Raw genomic sequence first — 20,385 nt, 5'->3', positions numbered from 1 at the left:
TGCAAATAAGATATCTCTAAAAAGGCAAAACTATTAAGAAATCAGACCAGTGGTTGCCAGAGGCTGGGGGTGAGAAGAGAGAATTGATTTCCAAAGGGACAAAGGAACTTTATGAAGTGATGGAAATATTCTATATCTCAATTGTGGTGGTGTTGATATTGTATACATTTGTCAAAACTCATCAAACTAGCCTTAAAAAGGATGAATTTTATTGTATGTGAGTTATACCTCACATTAAAAAATTCAGCAAGACTTATGAATACATGATCAATATACTGAAATGACTTCTATATATAACAAATAGAAAATGAAATAAAAATACCATTTACAACAGCATCAATGAGCAACAAATTATCTAGGAACACATCTAATAGATGCACATACCTCTACACAGAAAACTAAGAGACATTACTGAAAATAATGAAAGATACACAAGTTCATTGATTGGAAGACTAAATGTATAAACAGATCAATTCACCCAGCTCCAAATTGATCTGCAGATTCAATGCAATCTCAGTCGAAATCTCTTGGCAAGTTTCTTTTTGAAATGACAACTGAGAAGCTGATTTTAAAAGTTCTATAGAAACGCAAAACAGTGCTAAGACGAGCCATGGCAATCTTGAAGAAAAGAGTGGGAGGATTCACACTACTAGATATTAAAACTTCTAAAGCCACAGTAATTAAATGTGTCTGATATTGGCTCAAGGATGGACAAAAATGATCTACCCATATAAGAATACGTGATTTATGACAAAATGATACTAAAATACAATGAGAAATAGATAATGCTGGATTAATTTGATAATTCATCAAGGTAAAACAAAAACCTATTAGAAGAAAACATAGGAGGCTATCATCATGACCTTGGGCCAGGCAAATATTTATACAATAGGACACAAAAAAGCATTAACTTCTAAAAAATATTAAATAAGAACCTCTATTAAAACATGCCATCATGAGAGTGAAAGGGCAAAGCACAGAATCAAGAGAAGATATCTGCATTGTATATATTATAACAAGGATTTATATCCAAAACATAAAAGAATTTCTAAGAACCAAGAAACCCAAGGGGGAAAAAGGGCAAATTTCTTCACAAGTCAGCATATACGAAGAGACAAAAATCATATGTAAAATGTCTAATTTCTTTAGTCATCTGGGAAATGCAAATTCAAACCTCAAATGCAATACTAGAATACAATCAAACAGAATGACAAAAAAAAGAGAAAAGAAGAAAATTAAACAATACCAAGTATTGACAAGGATGTAGAGCAATAAGAGACTATTGTATATGGCTGATGTGTGTAGAAATTGATACAATCACTTGGGAAAATTGTTTGACATTATTAAAGCTAATCATACACATACCATAAGATGCAGTAATTTCACTCATCATGAAAAAGAAATGTACACACATGGACACCAAAAGTATGCACAAAAATGTAACTGCCTGCAGAATTTCCAAGAGCCCCAAACCAAAACAATCCAAATACCCATTAGTAGTAAAATGGATTTTTGAAAGTATGGTAAATTCACACAATGCAATATTATACAACAGTTTTAAAAGACAAACAATACTATAGCAACGAAAAGAGGTACACCACTGTTAAACAGTGTGGATAAATTTTAGAAACATAACATTAAGCGAAAGAAAATAGCACAAAAAGGACATATTGTTTGATTCCATTTCTATGAAGCTTAAATAAATAGTCAATACTAATCTATTGTGAAGAAAGGCAGAATAGTGGTTTTCTTTGTTGGGGGTAATGTCTAGGAAGTGGCAAGGGAGGTTTCTGAGAGTATGGTTACGGGCTACTTCTTGATCAGGGCGATGGTTAAACAGGTCTGTTCACTTTATAAAAATGTATAGGACAGGAACTTAGGATTTGTGTTTCTTGCTGTGTATATTTCAACCTAAGTTTACAAACAAAATAGGAGTAACAGACACTCATTAAAATTGCAGCATCAGTTCTTTTGGGACATACCTTTGTATCAATTTAGAACAAGAATAAGTAGAAAGCTAGATGTACACAGGGGCTTTTTCTAAACATTAAAAATATATTCTTCTAAGAATATGGTCATTAGAATGTAGCTAAATTTTGCCAGTGTGGTAATGACAGTGTGTATTTAAAAGTAGAAATCTAAATATGCAGTAAATTTCAAATGACTCCATTTTAATATTGGCTAATTCTAATTTTACTATATTAGCAAAACAAGCAAGCAGAGACCCTATCTTAAAGATGAGATTAGTGCATATATTTGCATGATGAATAAAATTTTCCCAGGTATTCGGGAATCTATGCCTTTGATATGTATCTCACTACTATTAGTTGGATTCCCTCCAACTGTTAGAGCAAAGGAGTGAAAACATTAGTCATTGCCAAGTTCCCAGTGTATTTCCTTGGACCACCAGCTAGAAAATTCCATGTAAGTTTATTTAGTCAACGAGTCTGTTTTAAAATTCCTCTATGTACATCACCCACTTGTGTTTAAAAAAAATTATTAAAAATTTTTAGAGTAAGACTTTTATTATTCCAACAATTTTATAAAGAATGTGACGTAATGACTATAGAACCCTGTAATTATTGTAAAATTACCTAACAGAACATGCCTTGTTGGCCCTTTTAGAAACCTCTGGAGTACAGACACACACACACAACACTGTGTTCTGGTAGAAGAAGCAGAAGTTCTCAAGAAGTGACATAAGTTTACTGAGTGAAGAATACATAGAAAATTATTTAGAAAATGACCACTGTTTGCAATAAAACCCCAAAATATCAAATTTAAGATGCCCATGATACTCTGAGGATCAAGGAGCACACACACATGCACACAATTTATTGGATTACTGCAATTTCAGAGGCAGGAAACCTGACATGGTGAGATACAGTATGTTTTTGGGGGTGGGAGGAGAATATTAAGTCCTTATAGAAATTTTAGGAAGATACTAAGGCTAGATCTTTTTGTTTTTCTACGTTCCTTTGAAAGGTTTTATATCTCATTTCTTTATGAAATGTTTCCAAAATTCATTTGCTCAGTATGTACTTAAAAGAAGTTAACTTAAAACAACTAGCAGTTGTTTTTACTGCAAGCACGTAAGAATCACTCCAATCACATGGATGTTCTGTTGGTTCAAGGATAAAATTAAAACAAGATATCCTCTGTAAAGCAAATATATTTATTATGCACTTTCATATACATAGGGATTTTTGCTTAATATAATACAAGGAATAAAATAAAACTTTTACAATGTGAAATTCAATGTACATTTTAGGCTATTTACATACCCCAAACCAAGGGAAAAATGAAAAAAGAAAAAGCATTTGTCTGAAACTATATTTGCTGAGAAGTGTAAGTGGAGGACATTAAAGTAAAACAAACATTTGCATAGGCAAACAACATTGGAAAAAGTACTTACTCCTGTTTTTTTAATCAGTGAACTATTATTGGTGAGGATCCCAGTAGGCATGGGGATGAGGGCGAAGGACATGATATAACTGGCTGTACTTTGCAGGACATACTGAGTTCTGGTCAATTTTCCTTCCAAAACCTTTCCTACAAACATGGAGATTTTATTTTTCATTGCTGTATTTTTTATCACTTCCTTTACTATCAACTCATGACTGTTAGGGAAGCACACAAGGAATGGTATAAAACTGTTATAAGCACATGGCATCATGGTTGTGTTGTGGCATCAAGTGATTTATCAAATTTAAACATTTTTATTTAAAAAATAGCTCTTTAGGAGTTTTATATTTGTGGGACTATTTTTACGCTCTTAGTGAAGCAGAAGCTATTGTCGGTCATGGTATTAAATAAATCCCCACAGAAACAAATAAGCAAAGCAGGGCATCTTCAGCCCCCTTTTCATCCATATTCTAACTGAAAGCCATTGCTGTTCTATTCCAAAGCTTAATTAATATAAAAACATCCAGAGGAATATTTACTTTTGAAAATCATATTTTTCCAACAGGTTCTCTTCCTACCACTGTTTCAAGTGTATATAGTATGGATATGAAAACATTTAGCTCTTCAGAAAACATAAATCCCTTATGTAATGAGTCATAACTTTGCCCTTTGGCCACAAGGTGCATTTTTGTAAAAACAATAAAATTAAATAAATATAATTCCAATAACTCAAGGTTTACTAGAAAAACTGGCAGCTTTCAGGGTTCTCTTTCTAAAGAAAAATACACCTAATAAGAAATTGGAGCTTCATCTTCTAAAATTACATAAATGTACTGTATTTGAGATATGAGTAAAGTTGGTTATAATAATAGGATGTGTTCATATTTATTAACAGAATCATTAACACTTTTAAGGCTACTTTGCAAGAGTCCTATTAAGCGTATTTAATAAATGTCCCATAGGGACAAAAATTCAATACTTGAAACATTCACATTCGAGTTATCAATATTGCCATGTCACCTTAATATTAATTGAACTTATCAACTTATCTCCTATTCTTGATTATGACTTACTGATGACATAAACACATAAGTTTTGCTGACTTTAAAAAACAGAAGCAAAAATAAAAGCCTTATAGGAAGATCAAGTGAAACATTTATCACAACCAATTATACATTTCTATTTCTGTGAACAATATATCATGTATATGTTCTTCATATATGAAGATGACATTACTGACCTCAGTTACTAAGACATTTTCTAAAGATTTTTTCCAGTAGTAGCAATGGTTTTGTGCTGAATCTCCAAATTCTCTTCCCTTATTCCTCCTTATGCACATAGAAAGAACAGAATTTCTGGGGTTTTTTTGTAAGATCCCAGGGCTTTTTCAAAGATCAAACCTACAACCTTGGTTTCTAAACAATAAATTTTAATCTTTCCAGACATGCACACAACCCACTAAGCTAGCTCAACTGGTTTAGAGTCCACCCAGGAGGCTAAAGCTCTGGGTCACATGCTCATCTGAGCAGTCAACTTTGTTTTCCTGGGTTACAGACTTCACCCTTAACCCTGGCATCCATCATTCTGGAAGCGATTGTCCAAAGAGAAAAACAGGAAAGAGTATGTGGACAGAAAAGTGCAAATCCATCACTACCATTTATCAAATAGCAGTTAAAAAAAAAAAATACACCTGTGCTATGGCCGATAGGTTAGTGGTGTCATCAGCGAAGGAAAACACGTATTATATTCATCAAGAATATTCATCCAACTAATCACTAAAATTGACCCAATTGATTTTGAGTGGGGGCTATTTTGGTCATGCAGTGATTTACAAAATAGAAACAACTGAGAGAGAAGCTACCATCACAATTTACAGTGGTAGATATTTTATTTAACTGGATGGAAGAGAGAAAGGGTAGTCAATGAATTGTTCAGGGATCAAAAATCTACCCTCAGATAGACAGGTGCATCTCCCTCTACACACATGCCACTGAGGCCTGGCTCTGTCCCTGAGACTTTTCATGCCTCAGGAATGATCATCTGTCTTCTTGGAGGTGGAATGACAAGTGAGTGGAAGGTGAAACTGCATCCCAGTGAACGAAGCAGAACTTTATTCTGCCTATAATCTGTGTGTGTGTGAGTTTTCTTTTCTTTCTTTTTTCTTTTCTTTTGCTTTTTTCTTTTTTTTTGACACCTTTAGCCGAAGATTAGGAGGATTCTACTGGGAAATCCAAATATAAACTACTTAGAGCAGATCCCTAAAATACTAGACATTTTAAAAATCTTTCATGAAACTTTTTTCACCTCGATGTGGCATTAAATAGAAACACATTTTTAACCAGTGCTGAAGGTGTAGTGAACATAAACTAGTTGTATGATTTATTTTATTGAGTGACATTTTTAAGGATACAGGAAACAAGCCATACACTACAACAAGGCAAATACAACGGAAACAGTATGCTTACGTTTTGTTTGCCACAGAAAGAAAAAAATAAATACAAAGAACACTGCCTTTTCATATATATTTGATCATGGCACATGCACATTTATCAAATCTTAACTTAAAATACTTTACTCAAGATCTTTTTCAGCTTTTATCAAGGAACCGCAGTATGTATCTGCATTTAAAAAAAAAAAAGTGCTTACTCTTGGGTAGTTAATACAAAGCACACAAAATGAAATTTTTTAAGTACAGAGGGTTACACTGAGAAGGCAGCCTTACTATTTAGGCACATTACAGTATTTAAGGTAACTGTACTGCAGATATCACATTCTTCATTTTTTTTTTTTTCAGCAAATCAACAGGCATTTTATGTTTTCATCCAGTAGCTGAAGAATCACTCCAATCACAATGTCCTCTGTTTCACAGAATAGGAAACTAATGCAAAAGTTAAAAAAAAAATTAATTTCTATATTATACTTATTATCTAACTACATCTAGTTTTAAAACCCTACAAAAGAATATATACATATATTTACTACGTAAAGCACAAAAGTAGACCTTTTAGAGATTCATTATTTAACGTATAAATCACTTTTAAAGATTCCACAAACTGTTTACCTTAATTCATATGTTTTACTGTATAATATATATCTATACTTAACCTTTACAAAAGATAGAATGAGTTGGAGGGCTGTACCATCAGAACTAAATATTTTTAAAATAAATCACATTGGAGAATGTATCCACTACTTTTAGACAAATTACTGTTGAATGAGATTTGACTAGTTGTCTGTATATTCACAGTGAAGGGTGTTTATTATTAGAAGGTATAGGAAATGTATTTATAATAATGTTTTACCTAAAACATCCCTAAAAATTTATCTCCAAAGACAAAAAAGCAAAAGAAAGATTTCAAGTTTGTTAAAGAAAAGAGTACAATTTTGTTAGAGGATGAAAAATGATTAAGCAAAGTGGGATAAATATAATTGTAGTATAAGTTAGCAAAAATTCCTAGTGAAATCTGAATTTATCCTGAATATGAGAAATGTACTTCAGAAAAAGTATCCATAATATAAAATTATGCATCTGTTTTCCCATTAACTTCCCCTATGTAATTACTGTAGCATCCACTGTAGTGAAAAGGAGAAAAAAAAATGTTTTTATTTAATAAATATAACTTTGAGGTTTAAACATTTAATTCTAACGTCTAAATATACTGGGTCCTAAATACCCTCTTGCCAATACATCCATTTATCATCTTTCCACACCTATTCTTGATATGTGTAAATTTTACTTGGAAGATTCTTAAGGGATCTGTCATAATAAAAATTACCTTTCATGATTAAATCTTTTATTTCTTCCAGGGTGGAAAAAGGAAGGAAATTAACCTTCACTAACTACCTACTAAGCACTATATACACTACCTTATTCAAACCCAAAAGGGAATATTACTGAAATAGCCCCTGCCTCTGTTACCATCAGAGAACTTTTAAGAGGGGAAATGACTGTATAGGAAGGAATTCTTAATCTGAGATCCATAAATAGCATATTCATTCACCCACTCATTCATTCACTTACTCAACACATTCCTACTGAGAAACTACTATAGGTCCAAGCAGTATTCCAAGTGCCTGGAATACAGTGGTGAACCAAAGAGATAAAAATCCCTACTCTCACAAAGCTTACATTTCAGTAGAGAGGAGACAAATAATAAACATAATAAATAAAATATATAAAGCATGTTAAATAGTAAGTACTGTGGCTAATGTAAAGCAGGAAAGGGGGAAAGGGAGCGCTGGAGGTGGGAGAATTCAAATTCCAAAGAGTGATGAGGGAGGGTCTTGCTGAGAAGACGACAGGAAGAGTGATGAGGTGGCCGTGTGGATTAGGGAAGAGTATTCTAAGTAGAGGGAACTACACTTTGGACATTTATTCTTTATGTTGATGAAATGTTACCTTTTATAATGGTGTTTCCTTTTTATAGTTGAAGCTTGGGTCAGAACCCTCAATCTGAAGCTTCAGGGCTTGTTTAAGGCTTAATTCCGTCTCCGAGGAAGGATATCCTTCCAGCACTTCCTGATGCCCTCTATCCTGTACTGTTCGTGGGACTGAAACCCTACCAAGAAAAACCTGGTTGCTCTGAAGATGATAATTTGGATTTGTCATTATTCCGTTTCTCTTCTTCTGTTCCCCACTTTGTTGGTGAATAAGAAACTGCTGTTGCGATCGACCGATTTCTTGCTGAGCTGAAGGTATAATTTTGCACTGCGATTCTGCTGGCATCTGTTTAGATGGTGCACTAGTCCCAGATTTGGCTGTAGGTCCTCTTTTATCAAACTGAGTCATTTCATATTCTAGAACCTTTGGCTGTGAAGAATTATTTTGTTTAGCTTTTTTCCCAGCTGACCCAGATTTGTTGGCATTTTCTGATTTCCCCCCTTTATTTGTTTTAGTTGACTTCAAACTGGGCTTTACTTGACTCCACTCAAACTCACTGCTCGGTGAATGATGGCTCTGTCCCAAGGACTGTGTTGTGGAAGACGGGGAAACAATTGACTGTCGACTTCTACTGCGCGGCAACGAATGCTGCTGAATTTGTTCTGTAAATGACAAGCTGTGAAAGCTGTCAATTGGCACTGTTTGAGCCGTTGCTGTAGATGAAGTAGTTCTCAAAGATGAATTTTTTGAGCTTTTCAGGGAATTATTTGACAATGACGACTTCTGCCGATCAACTGTCGAGTCCGGGGATTCTGAAGGAGAACTGAATGCGTGAGCTGGCCCATTCGGTAACCCGCGCAGCGAAGGCTGCACGTCCCCTCCACCAGTACTGCCAGAGCTATTTGATTTAATTGTTAACGACTGCATTTTTGAAGACACTGACTGTAGAGGCTTTTGCTCCATTGTGTGGACAGGGGATGGAGAACAGCCATTCAAACTGGATGCACCATATTTTTCTAATAATTTAATTATCTGAGAATGTCCATTTTTGGCTGCAACACGCATAGCAGTGCGTCCAAATTGATCAGCATGGTTTGGGTCAGCACCGTGCTCTAATAAAACCTGCACAACATCAATGTGCCCTTCCTGGGCCGCAATGCAGAGCGCAGTTGCACCTTGATTACAGGTATGGTCCACCATGGCGCCATGCTCGATCAGAAGCTGCACCACTTTTACATGGCCCTGCCAGGCTGCAGACTGCAGAGCAGAGCGCTTTTCATTGTCTGCAGCGTTGACGTCAGCATGGTAGGTGATCAGAACCTGCACCATTTCCAAATGGCCTTGCCAGCAGGAAACATGAAGTGCTGTCCTTCCTTCAGCATCACTTGCTTCTACATTTGCACCATTTTCTAAAAAATATTCAGCCATTGTAAGTTGGTTTTCTAAGGCCAAAATATAAAGAGTAGGCCTACCATCAGCATCTTTGTAGTTCACATCAGCTCCGTGGCTAAAAAGTAATTCAACAATGTCCCTGTGTCCTTCTAATGCAGCAACCCGCAGTGCATTTCTTCCATCATAACCTCTGTGATCAATGTTGGATTTGTTTTCCAATAATACTTGAACACAATCATAATGACCCTCTTGCGAAGCTAATATGAAAGGTATCCGCCCATCATTATCTATTTCATTTGTTCTAGCACCTTGTTCAATAAGTGCTTCACATATTAATCTGTGACCTTCAAAAGCTGCCATGTGCAAAGGTGTCCATCCCGCATCATCCCTGTGATTTTCATCTAACCCCCTATCCAGTAGAGTACGTACAACTTCAACATTTCCTTGGGCTGAAGCTATGCTGAGGACTGTCCTCCCTTCACTGTCAATGCTGTCCACAGCTGCACCCCAAAACAGAAGTGTGTTTACAACCGAAGCATGACCCATAGAAGCTGCTGCTAACAAGGGTGTACGACCATTGTTATCTGTGTGGTCGACATCTGCTCCCCCCTCTAGAAGCAAGTCAACCACATCGACGTGTCCTTCATAGGCAGCCACCAGCAGTGGAGTCATGCCATCTTTATCACAATGATCCACTTCAGCACCTCGATCGATTAAAAGGCTAACAACCGACGCATGTCCTTTACTTGCAGGAACACAAAGTGCAGCCACAGAGAGTGCAGTCCTGCCATCGACGTCCTCGTGATTCACTTCTGCTCCGTGGTCCAGTAGGTGTTCCACAATCTCTCTATGTCCCATGTAGGCTGCTGCTATCAAAGCAGTTCGACCTTCATTATCAGCTTTGTTGACTTCAGCACCATGTTGTAGCAAGTTAAGTACAATATCCTCATGTCCTCCCCAGGCTGCTGCTCTCAAAGCTGTTCGGCTATCAGCATCTGCACAATCCACTTTGACGCCAGCATACAGTAGTGCAGAAACGACCTCAGTATGACCACCCCAAGCAGCGGATCTTAATGCCGTCCAGCCATCCTGATCAGTATGATTAATATTTGCTCCACAACCAATCAAACAATTAACCACCTTGGTATGTCCTTGTCTAGCAGCTAGGGTAAGTGGCGTGTGCCCGTGAGCATCTTCTATCTCTAAATCTGCTCCCCTAGAGACGAGTAAATTCACCACGTCAAGGTTGCCACTGTAAGCAGCGTTAGCCAGTAATGTCCTCCCATTTGAATCACACTGGTTTACTGATGCTCCATTATCTAGTAATGTCCGGATGGAATCCTCTCTTTCCAAGGCTTGTCGGACTATGCATGATGTGCGATCATCTTCACTGTTGACGTGAGCGCCAGCTTTCACCAGCAGCTGTAGCACTTCTTGCTCCTTGGGTATTAGTGTGGACAGGGAGTCTCTGACAGGTGTACCGTTCCATATCATCCACAGAGCTAACTCAGCTGTCTCTAACTGTAAGTTTGAATTAATTAAGTGCAATGCAAATTCTTGTGCTTCCAATGGTGTTAAATTCTTGGCTTGACAGGTATAACTCATAGCCAACATTCGGTGTCCTTCTGCTGCATTACATAAATACTTCTGGGTGCAGTGTTTCACATCCAGGAGCCACTCCGCAAAACTATAGTGAAACAGTATTTTAGTATCTCCTAGTCCATCAACAAGAAGTTTGGAGAGGACATCTAACTTGCGCTGAAAGTCTTCCAAGCTTAATGACATACTTTTGGTCCACACTGCGTGATATAATTCCGTTATGGTCAGAGGTCGGCAGGCTGCAAGAATCACGTTCAAAATAGGCTGAACCTTTGCAAACTGTTTTCTTACAAAAAGTCTCTGACACAGCCAGAGATACAGACCATTTAGAGTTCCTGGGATGTCACGAATCTCTCTTAACATAATAAAATTTTCTACAACTCCATCGAGAACTCGTTCTAGATAAAGAAAGCATCCGCTGCTCTTAATGTGCAGTTGATTTAACATCTCTGCAGTTTCTTTTGTGAGGTGTTGTCGCAAAGCTTCTTCTTGATCTAAGCGATGAAGAATGTACTGCTGAACATCCTTAACGATATATGCCTTCCGAAGGTCATCTAAACTTATTTTTCGAAAACCTAAGGACAAAAAAGTAGATGTCAATTGAAAATGATTATCAAAGTTTCCATATAGTCAAAGAGAATGTTCAACATGTGACAAACTGAGAAGCAAATAGATCAATAATAAGTCAATTCATACTAATAAACCAGTCAATAGATACCTAGAAGTATATGAGTCAGCTTTCTTTTCCTTCTGGAGAAACACACTGATGGCAGATAAACGATTTCATTTTCCTATCCACAAATGGAACTATTTCTTATTCGTTTAGTGGCTCAGTGCTCCTCTCAGCTTCCATGACAAGAGATACTAAATGAGCATTAGACATCTTCCATACATAGCCAAGCACATCGGGAAGATTTTCTGATCCCCCAAATGATTAGGAAAAAAAGTTGCAGGAGACATAAATAAGGTTTGTTTGTTTTTATAAACTGATCTTTTCCACGTGCAAAATTTACATATTTCTATCCACATAACTGAAGGTACACTAGTCTTAATTATGGAATTGAATATTTGCATACAGTTAGAATATCACCTGTCACTGCCTTTAAATTACATTATTTAACATTTAACTTGTTAAATGTTATTTAACATTTAACTTGTTAACAAGTTAAAATAATTAAATCTTAGATTGTCAATAAACAGCTTGAATCTGAAGATGCAACTTGGTCAAATTATGCTAACAAAATTTCAGCACTGTGAAAATAAAGCAACTTAATAAAATTCAAACCAACCTAAAACCATACTAGTTACAGCTATTCAAAACTCACTTTAAGTTCTTTAAAGGAAACCATATCATTTTCCGAAGCAAGATGATATCCTGTTTTATAGACATGGATATATATTATATTAGACAACTGTGTAATTCATCTTCCAAAAGAAAAAACTGCTAAGTGAATGAACTCTCTTAAGAGGAGTAAATCTAGAAATTCAGCAAAGATTAGTGATGGTCAATTAATACTGAGTAAAATACCCTTACTCAATTGAATAAAACAAATGTATATATCATCTACTATATGCCAGGTACTATGTGAGGAAATGAGACTCTCACTTTGTGGTGAGCAGTCAGTGAGGACCAAGGCAGACCCGCATTCTGAAAGACTTCTAACATCACTAAAGATGAACAGGTGGAGTCAACTCTAGAGGCAAAGCCTCTTATAGAGGCTGTGATAAAGTCTACATAAGAATCACTAGGACCTCACTGGTGGCGCAGTGGCTAAGAATCCGCCTGCCGATGCAGGGGACACGGGTTAGAGCCCTGGTCCGGGAAGATCCCACGTGTCGTGGAGCAACTAAGCCCGTGCGCCACAACTACTGAGCCTGCGCTCTAGAGCCCATATGCCACAACTACTGAAGCCCACGCGCCTAGAGCCCATGCTCCACAACAAGAGAAGCCACCGCAGTGAGAAGCCCACGCACTGCAACAAAGAGTAGCCCCTGCTCACCACAACTAGAGAAAGCCCACACGCAGCAACGCAGACCCAATGCAGACAAAAAATAAATAAATAATTAATTTTAAAAAAAGGGGTGGTGGTGGTGGGAGGAACTGGGAGATTGGGACTGACATATATACACTAATATGTATAAAACAGATAACTAATAAGAACCTGCTGTATAAAAACATAATAATAAAATAAAATTCAAAAAACAAAAAAGAATCACTGAAAACCTCAACAACCAAAGCAGTAGCAGCAACAGATAAAAATAAAAGTTGGATCTGGAAATTACTAATAAGAGCTAGATGGCGTAGAGCTTAGTAAGTGTGGAGAAGGAAAGAGAACAGGAGTCAAAGCTGAGATTCTTTTGTGGTGTGGCCAAAAGCATGGAAAAAGAGACCACTAAAGGACAAACAACAGGTTTGGAGAGAAAGTTGAAAAATTCAGTTTTGTGACACTAATCTTGAATTACTTAGATGAAATGGACAAATTTATTGAAAAACACAACCTACCAGGAATGACACATGAAGAAATAACAAATTTGCGTACCTCTAAATCTATATAAAATGGAATCTGTAATTATATATATTTACATACATTCAATTGATTGATTAGTCTCAACAGAATTAATTTCAAATGATACATTTTAATTACGAAAAGACACTCCTGATCTGAAGAATTTAAAACATGCCTAGAAGTGTATAACATTGTACATTTATCAGTGATATGAGATAACTTGCCTCCAAACCTTTTTTGTGTGTTCATTTGCTTTTGACTTTATAAATTCATTAAAACAATTTAAGCTGGAAAACACCTGGCATGTTGCTAATAAAAAGGATTTTTAAAAATAATAACTACCACCTTACATTGTACAGTGTTTTAAAGTTTCCGAAGTGATCTTGTAGATAATGATTGACATGAAAGATCATATGGCCTATTATGAATAAATATCTGTAATTTAAACCTACATAACTAAGATACCATGATTGAAACTTGAGGTAATTAAGACAGAATCTAGGCTAACCCTCCACAGTAACAGGTTTGGTTCTTGGTTTGGTTCTGAAAGAAATATAAGAGATCAACATTTATTGACAGTCAATTATTTTTAAAGCAGCACTTCCAGTACTTATCATACATAACACTTCTTCTTATGTCAAGCCTGTGAGATAAGTTGCACCTGACAATTCTAATTTGGAATGCATATATCTCAATTCAAAATCCATATATTTCATTAAAACAACAGTAGAAAGCAGAAACATGTAGGACATAAGGAACGCTGAAAAAATTTTTTAATAAGTGAAAAAAATGCTATGTTCATGGACAGAAGGAAAGCATATTTTAAATGTCAAACTTTTCCTAAATTTTAACCAAATGTAATAATTTTGTTTACATCATTAGTAGTTATAATTTTTAAAAAGCTGTTCAAGTCAATCTAGTGGAATAAAAGTAAAAACACATATTTTAGGATAATATTGATGGCAAGGACGACTGGGAAGTAACCGTACAAGAAAATTTAAAATATTAAACCAATGTGACAGTTGCATAAAAACGCCAACAGACAGTTTAGAAGAGCAGACAGATGGTTTAGAAATACATCAATAACACACACACACACATACATGCACATATGCCTACACTTAAGATAAAAGAAGCACTGACAACTAGTGGTACAGGGAGTTCATAAACAGTGCTGAGAAGATCTGTGATTTGATAAAGTATCCAGATAAGAGTCTTATTTCACACCATTCAGTAGAATATATACTATAAGGATAAAAATCACTAAATGTAAAAATAAGAATATACAATAGTAAAGGACAATACATTAGAGTGAATATAAGGGACTTCAAAAGAATTACTACAGTTTTAAAAAGCTGAAGAAAATAGCTGCAAAGAATAAAAAAATATGAAATAAAAGCCCTCTTAATAATCAATAAGAATATCACTAACTTCCTGGAGGAAACCTAGGTAAAGGTGAGAAAGTACTAATTCAAAGGAAAAAAAAGAGACAAATTGATAAGTTAAGCATAAGGGGGAAGAATTCAATAGTAAATAAGAAGTATAAATAAAAATGAGCTACTATTTTTCACACACTAAATCTGCAAATATGAAAATATATAATTCAATACTGGTGGAAGTTCCGAGAAACCAACACTCTCAGGTAGAAATATATGACATATATCTTTCTGGAAAGCAACTTGAAAATATGTATTCATAACTTTAGTAATATTCTTCAACGTTTACTACCAAATTCCAAACCTATCATCAACAGAGATGTGATCTGATGCTTATTACAGCTCAGCATTTTTAATAAGAAGGAGTATGGTAAGAGAACAAGACCATATTCAGTTCCTCCTTAGTCCTTCTTGGTTCACTGCTTTCTCCACCAAGACCTAGTTCAAAGAAACACAAATTCATTTCTTTGCTTTGTTCGAAGCTCTGATCTAGATGTTGAGGAGATACAGTGGTGGACAAGACAAGCAAATTTCCTGTTCTTATGGAGGCTGTATCTTAGTGGAGGAGACACCCAAGTAAGAAAACAAATGTAAAATGTAAACAATTTTAAACAGTAATAAGACATAGGAAGAAAAATGTGTGCCTAAGTAGTTGAGGTGGCAAAAATAGAAATCGGATAGAAGAATATGGAGAAGCCTGCAGGAGACTGGTATTTGAGAAGAGATCGAAATGTTAAGATAGTAAGAAGTTCAGGAGGAGGTCATTCCCGTCAGAGGGAACGTCAAGCGCAAGCCCCTAAGGCAGAAAATGCAGATCTGAAAATAACAAACGTGAACTGACGAAAATATAGAGAAAGGGGAAATCTCATGTGTTGCCGGCAGAAGCATAAATTATTTCAAGCACACCAGATAGCAATTTGGCAAAATTAACTAAAGCTCAAAACGTACACACTCTATTCTCTAGTAATTCTGTCTGGGTTTGTAATGTAAACCTTTAGCACACGTGCACAAGACGTGTTCGAGTATGTCCATGAAGCATTTTTTGTAATAAAGAAAAACTGAAATAATTAAATGTCCATGAATAGGATAATGGAAAAATTGGAGATTTATTCATGGGAAGGAATAATATACAGCAGTTAAAACCAATGAACTGGGTTTATAAGTAGTAATAGGAATAGGGCTCAAAAACAATGCTATCAAACAAAAGGATATAGTGATAATAATAATAACAGCAGCAATACACTTATGAAGCACTTATTATGTACTAGGCATTGTTCTAAGTGCTTCACATGTAATTTGTCATTTAGACTCACAAAAACTCTGTGGGGAAAGTAGTAGGAATGTGTAATCCTCATTTTATAGATAAGGGCACTGAGGCACAGGTCATGTTGGTAAGCTGCATAAGGTCACATAGCCAGTACATGGGAATAGCTAGGATGGTGTATGCAGTGTTTCATTTATGTGAACTATAAAAATATACAGAATACAAATACGAGTTGAAAGGACAGAAAATAAACTAATAATACTGGTCGTCTCAAATGAGGAAGGGAAAGAAATGGGATGCCATAGACCAAAAGGGGATTTAACTTTATCTGGACCTGACATACTAAGAGCTACATTAAGTATTAGCTGTTATTCTGTTAATCCCCCAACTTTTATCACTAGATTTTCAATAACAACAGAACAGAATAGTATAACGGAAATCAAATCAAAAGTGCTGTAATTAGTAGCAAGGGAATCTAAAAGAGGGAATAAATCTGGTTAAAGGAAACCATTTTAACAAATTAGTAGGGTTTCACCATTCTGTAAAATGTATAGAACTATTTACAAGTGATATGGCTCATTAACCAATAACTTAATTATCTTTCCAATTACACTATAAATCCTGTGAGTGGTCCTTGTTTTATGCTCCTTTTACTTCCCATAGCACAAAGAAAAAAAGGGCTTTACACAGTCTAATAGGAGAAACCACAACTTTATTGTGGTAGTAAAAAAGTAGAGTCGGGAAACAAGAAAAGTAAAGGAAGAAAAAAACCTGATCAGGTAGTTCTATACATTGTATAGATTGTTTTCTCACACATCAGAAAAGCGTTAAAAAAAGGATCTACTTCAAGAGGTATCCTGAATGGCTGTTGACTGTCTCTCCTCTTAAACCAGGAAAAACGTCTTGGAGAAACTGCCACTGATTTTTAAATACACATATTCACTACTCTTAGTCTAGTTAGAAGAAATATCATAAGCTGATCAGGACACATCAGCATAAAAATTGCAGCCCTACAGATATAAAGCAGCTAATATGGCATGAAATACTCGTAACCTTTACTAAAGATGTTAGATAAAGAATCTTGAAAAAAAAAGGTACTATTAAATGATCTTAAAATATTCTATGGCTTGTTTTTAATACAACTTTTAAAAAGTACAGTTGAAAACAGCTGATAGAACAGATAGAACAGCTGACAGAATAGCAGAAGCAATGACCAGATTTTCAACTGAGTACTCTCCTCTAAGAAAGAAACACATGCATTATTTAGTTCATCAATGAAAAACATTTGAAGATGGCAGGAATTATGCTTACCGGTAAACATTTTAGTAACAGCTTTGCTCTGTTTTCGGGCAGAACAGAGAAGTAATAGCCATGGTGGAAAGAACTCGTGGTGACCAGCTAAAAGCTCTGCCACAGTCCCAGATAAGCTGGTAGACGTCTGTTCACCTTCCGTAACATTACACCCTTCATCCACTGAATCCACAAGCAGATAGAGGCTTTGCTGGGGAGGCTTCATTCCCAAGAGAGGGAGCAGGACACACCTGTGAAACACATCCATATGAGCATTTTGAATGTTACTGGCTATGATATTAAGGTTTATTATCCAAACACTAGAATTACAGGTTATAAATATTGTTTTAAGAAAAAAATTAATGTTTTAGAATAAAACTATTGTACAAGTTTCAATTCCTTACTTTAATGAGAATACTGGTCCTAAATAGTTCACATTTCCAATAACAACAACATTTTCCACAATAAAGTGTGTGTGTGTGTGTGTGTGTGTGTGTATTATTGATTCAGCATTCTTAAGAAGGGCAGTAGGAACCTGAAACAAGATTTCACTATTCCTTTCCTGAAATTTTTATCAATAATAAAAGCTTGAATTGTTTATCACAAAGCTAAAATGTATTGGAAAGGAAAAAGTAACTGGGGATCACTTCAGTAATAGAAAAGATATCAAGAGTTCTCTAGAATTTAGAAGATTTTATCATCATGTCTCTCACAAAATGACTGCACTTCATCTAGTTTGTCATACACAAGTTTTATTTTAAAAGACTTTTCAAAGATAAACTACAGTCTAGATTCCATTTGATGTATGTTCAAATTTCAACGTAAAGGATAAATTATTAGGTTTAATCCCAACACATTTCCTACTCAGATAATATATACTGAAGTTGAATACAACTTTTTCATAACTGAAACAATACTCATTCATTTTCAACAAATATTTACATGAGCATTCCATATGCTGAATGAGGTACTGAAAGATACAACGGTGAAGAGGACAGAATCCATTTAATTATGAACACCAGAAATGTAGAGATAATCCTCTCTACAACTCTCTTCTTAATCTTTCAATCCTGATGGCAACCAAGATCCAATGTATCACTAAGTCCTGTCAATGCTTCTTTATAAAAGTCTTCAAACCCACCCTGGTCTGTATCATCACCCTACTCCAAACTGCCGTCATCTCGTTCACCCAGGAACCACACTAATCTACATGCCTCCAGCCACTCCCTCCAGAGCTCCTACTGCAGCAGATCAAACTTTTCACAATGTTCCTGCAGCCATACTAGCTTTTTCCATGACTTTTACTAGATACAATTACACAAGGGCCTTTTGGTTTGCAGTCTCCTCTGCCTGGTCTGTGCTTCCCTTCTCTCTTCATGTAATTAACTCCTCCTTGGTCTTCAATGGTAAGCTTGAGAGTCACTTTCTCAAAACCAAGACCCTATAATATGCTTTCACAACATCAAGTATTTCTCTTTCACAGCATTATCAAGTTTGTAATGTTAAACTTACTCAATGTCATTAATTCTTATTTCTCTCTTTAGAGGTTAAGCATCAAAAGAACGGGGACTATGTCAGTCTTGCTCATGAGTATAACCCCAGAACCTAGCAGTGCTGTACCCATAGGAGATCCTAAGTAAAGACTTCACACTGTTGTAGCCTATTCTAGAAAACAAATAACTTCAATGTAGGCTGCTCAGTGCTACCAAAAAAAGCAGTAAAATTACTAACACAGTGGATAAGAAATGATCAACTCAAGGGAAGTAGATAAGAAAGGAAGAAAATGTCAGAGAAACATTCAAATATTAGGTGTTCAAGATGAACTAAGTTTTGAAGGATCAATTAAAATTCTCCAGGAATAGTAATAAATTTGCAATAAATTTTACAATAAAGGGAAGGCAGGGCCATCCTGGCAGAAGGAATGTTATAAATTTAGGAAAATGTCCTTTATTGTACCGTATGTATATAGTTCCTCTACTATGAGAACAAAGAAGGCTGACGTAAAACCAGTGTTATATATTTACCTACGTATACAGTACATATATACATATACAGTATATATATATTTCTATATATAGTACATATAAAATATACTATCATAATATACTATAGTAATATCCTATAATCAGTGCCACTTGAGAGAGACCATAACCTTAACTACTTTTTTAAAAAAATTTTATTAATTTATTTATTTTTGGCTGTGTTGGGTCTTCGTTGCTGCGTGGGTTTTCTCTAGTTGCGGCAAGCGGGGGCTACTCTTCGTTGCGGTGCACGGGCTTCTCATTGCAGTGGCTTCTCTTGTGGAGCACGTACTCTAGGCGTGCAGGCTTCAGTAGTTGTGGCATGTGGGCTCAGTGGTTGTGGCTCATGGGCTCTAGAGCACAGGCTCAGTAGTTGTGGTGCACGGGCTTAGTTGCTCCACAGCATGTGGGATCTTCCCAGACCAGGGCTCGAACCCGTGTCCCCTACATTGGCAGGCGGATTCTTAACCGCTGCGCCACCAGGGGGGAGCCCCCACCTAACCTGTTTTTGATCAGGATAGGGTAAGGGGAGAGGTCAGCAAAGTTAGGAGAGGAGCTTAGTCAGGAGAAAGTTCGAGAGTAAGGCAACAGACACAGGAAAAAAAAATCTAGTTAAGGCAGTAGGACACGCACAGGCTGGGGGAAGAGAAGGACCAGTGAACAACATACTGAAGAAAATTACTGAAAGAGTAAATGCTGGGACTTACAAAGTATTCTGAAATGTGAACTCTGACCTAAGGGTACTAAGGAGCCAGTGAAGTACTTTAAGCACAGAACTGATATGTTTATATCTGTGTTTAGAACGATAACTGGCTACAGTTGAAGGAAAGCCTGAAACAGAGTAAGTCTAGAAGGAAAGAGTGCGATAGGAGGCCACTGCTCAGAATTTAAGGGAAAAAAAAGAAAAAACAATCTCCATCCTGAACTACTGTTACCAAGGCCATCACTGCTAACTTTAATTCAGTGCTTTACTGCATTTAAGTACTTCACATCTGCATCAACTCACTTGATTCTCACATTAAGTCTTTAAGGTGGGTACTACTGTAATACCCATTTCCAGATGAGGAAAACAAGGCACACAAGGAGAAGT

General features: G+C 36.1%; 1 protein-coding gene across 1 annotated transcript in view; it reads right to left on the bottom strand.

Annotated features, from left to right (window-relative positions):
- Positions 1-3,186: 3,186 nt before the first annotated feature.
- The window catches only part of ANKRD50 (ankyrin repeat domain containing 50), a 43,535-nt gene continuing 26,336 nt past the window's right edge, over positions 3,187-20,385 (bottom strand). The window contains exons 3-5 of the mRNA XM_079919632.1: positions 17,296-17,525; positions 7,805-11,352; positions 3,187-6,283 (exon numbers count right to left, since the gene is read on the bottom strand). Of these exons, the coding sequence (XP_079775758.1) occupies positions 7,808-11,352; positions 17,296-17,525 (3,775 nt within the window). The 3' untranslated portion in view covers positions 3,187-6,283; positions 7,805-7,807. The remainder of the gene's footprint in view (positions 6,284-7,804; positions 11,353-17,295; positions 17,526-20,385) is intronic.

Source organism: Stenella coeruleoalba (assembly GCF_951394435.1).
Source record: "Stenella coeruleoalba genome assembly, chromosome: 4".
In the NCBI taxonomy this organism is placed as follows: domain Eukaryota; kingdom Metazoa; phylum Chordata; class Mammalia; order Artiodactyla; family Delphinidae; genus Stenella; species Stenella coeruleoalba.
The sequence above is the reverse complement of the archived record's forward strand: the minus strand, read 5'-3'. Positions and strand labels throughout refer to the sequence as shown.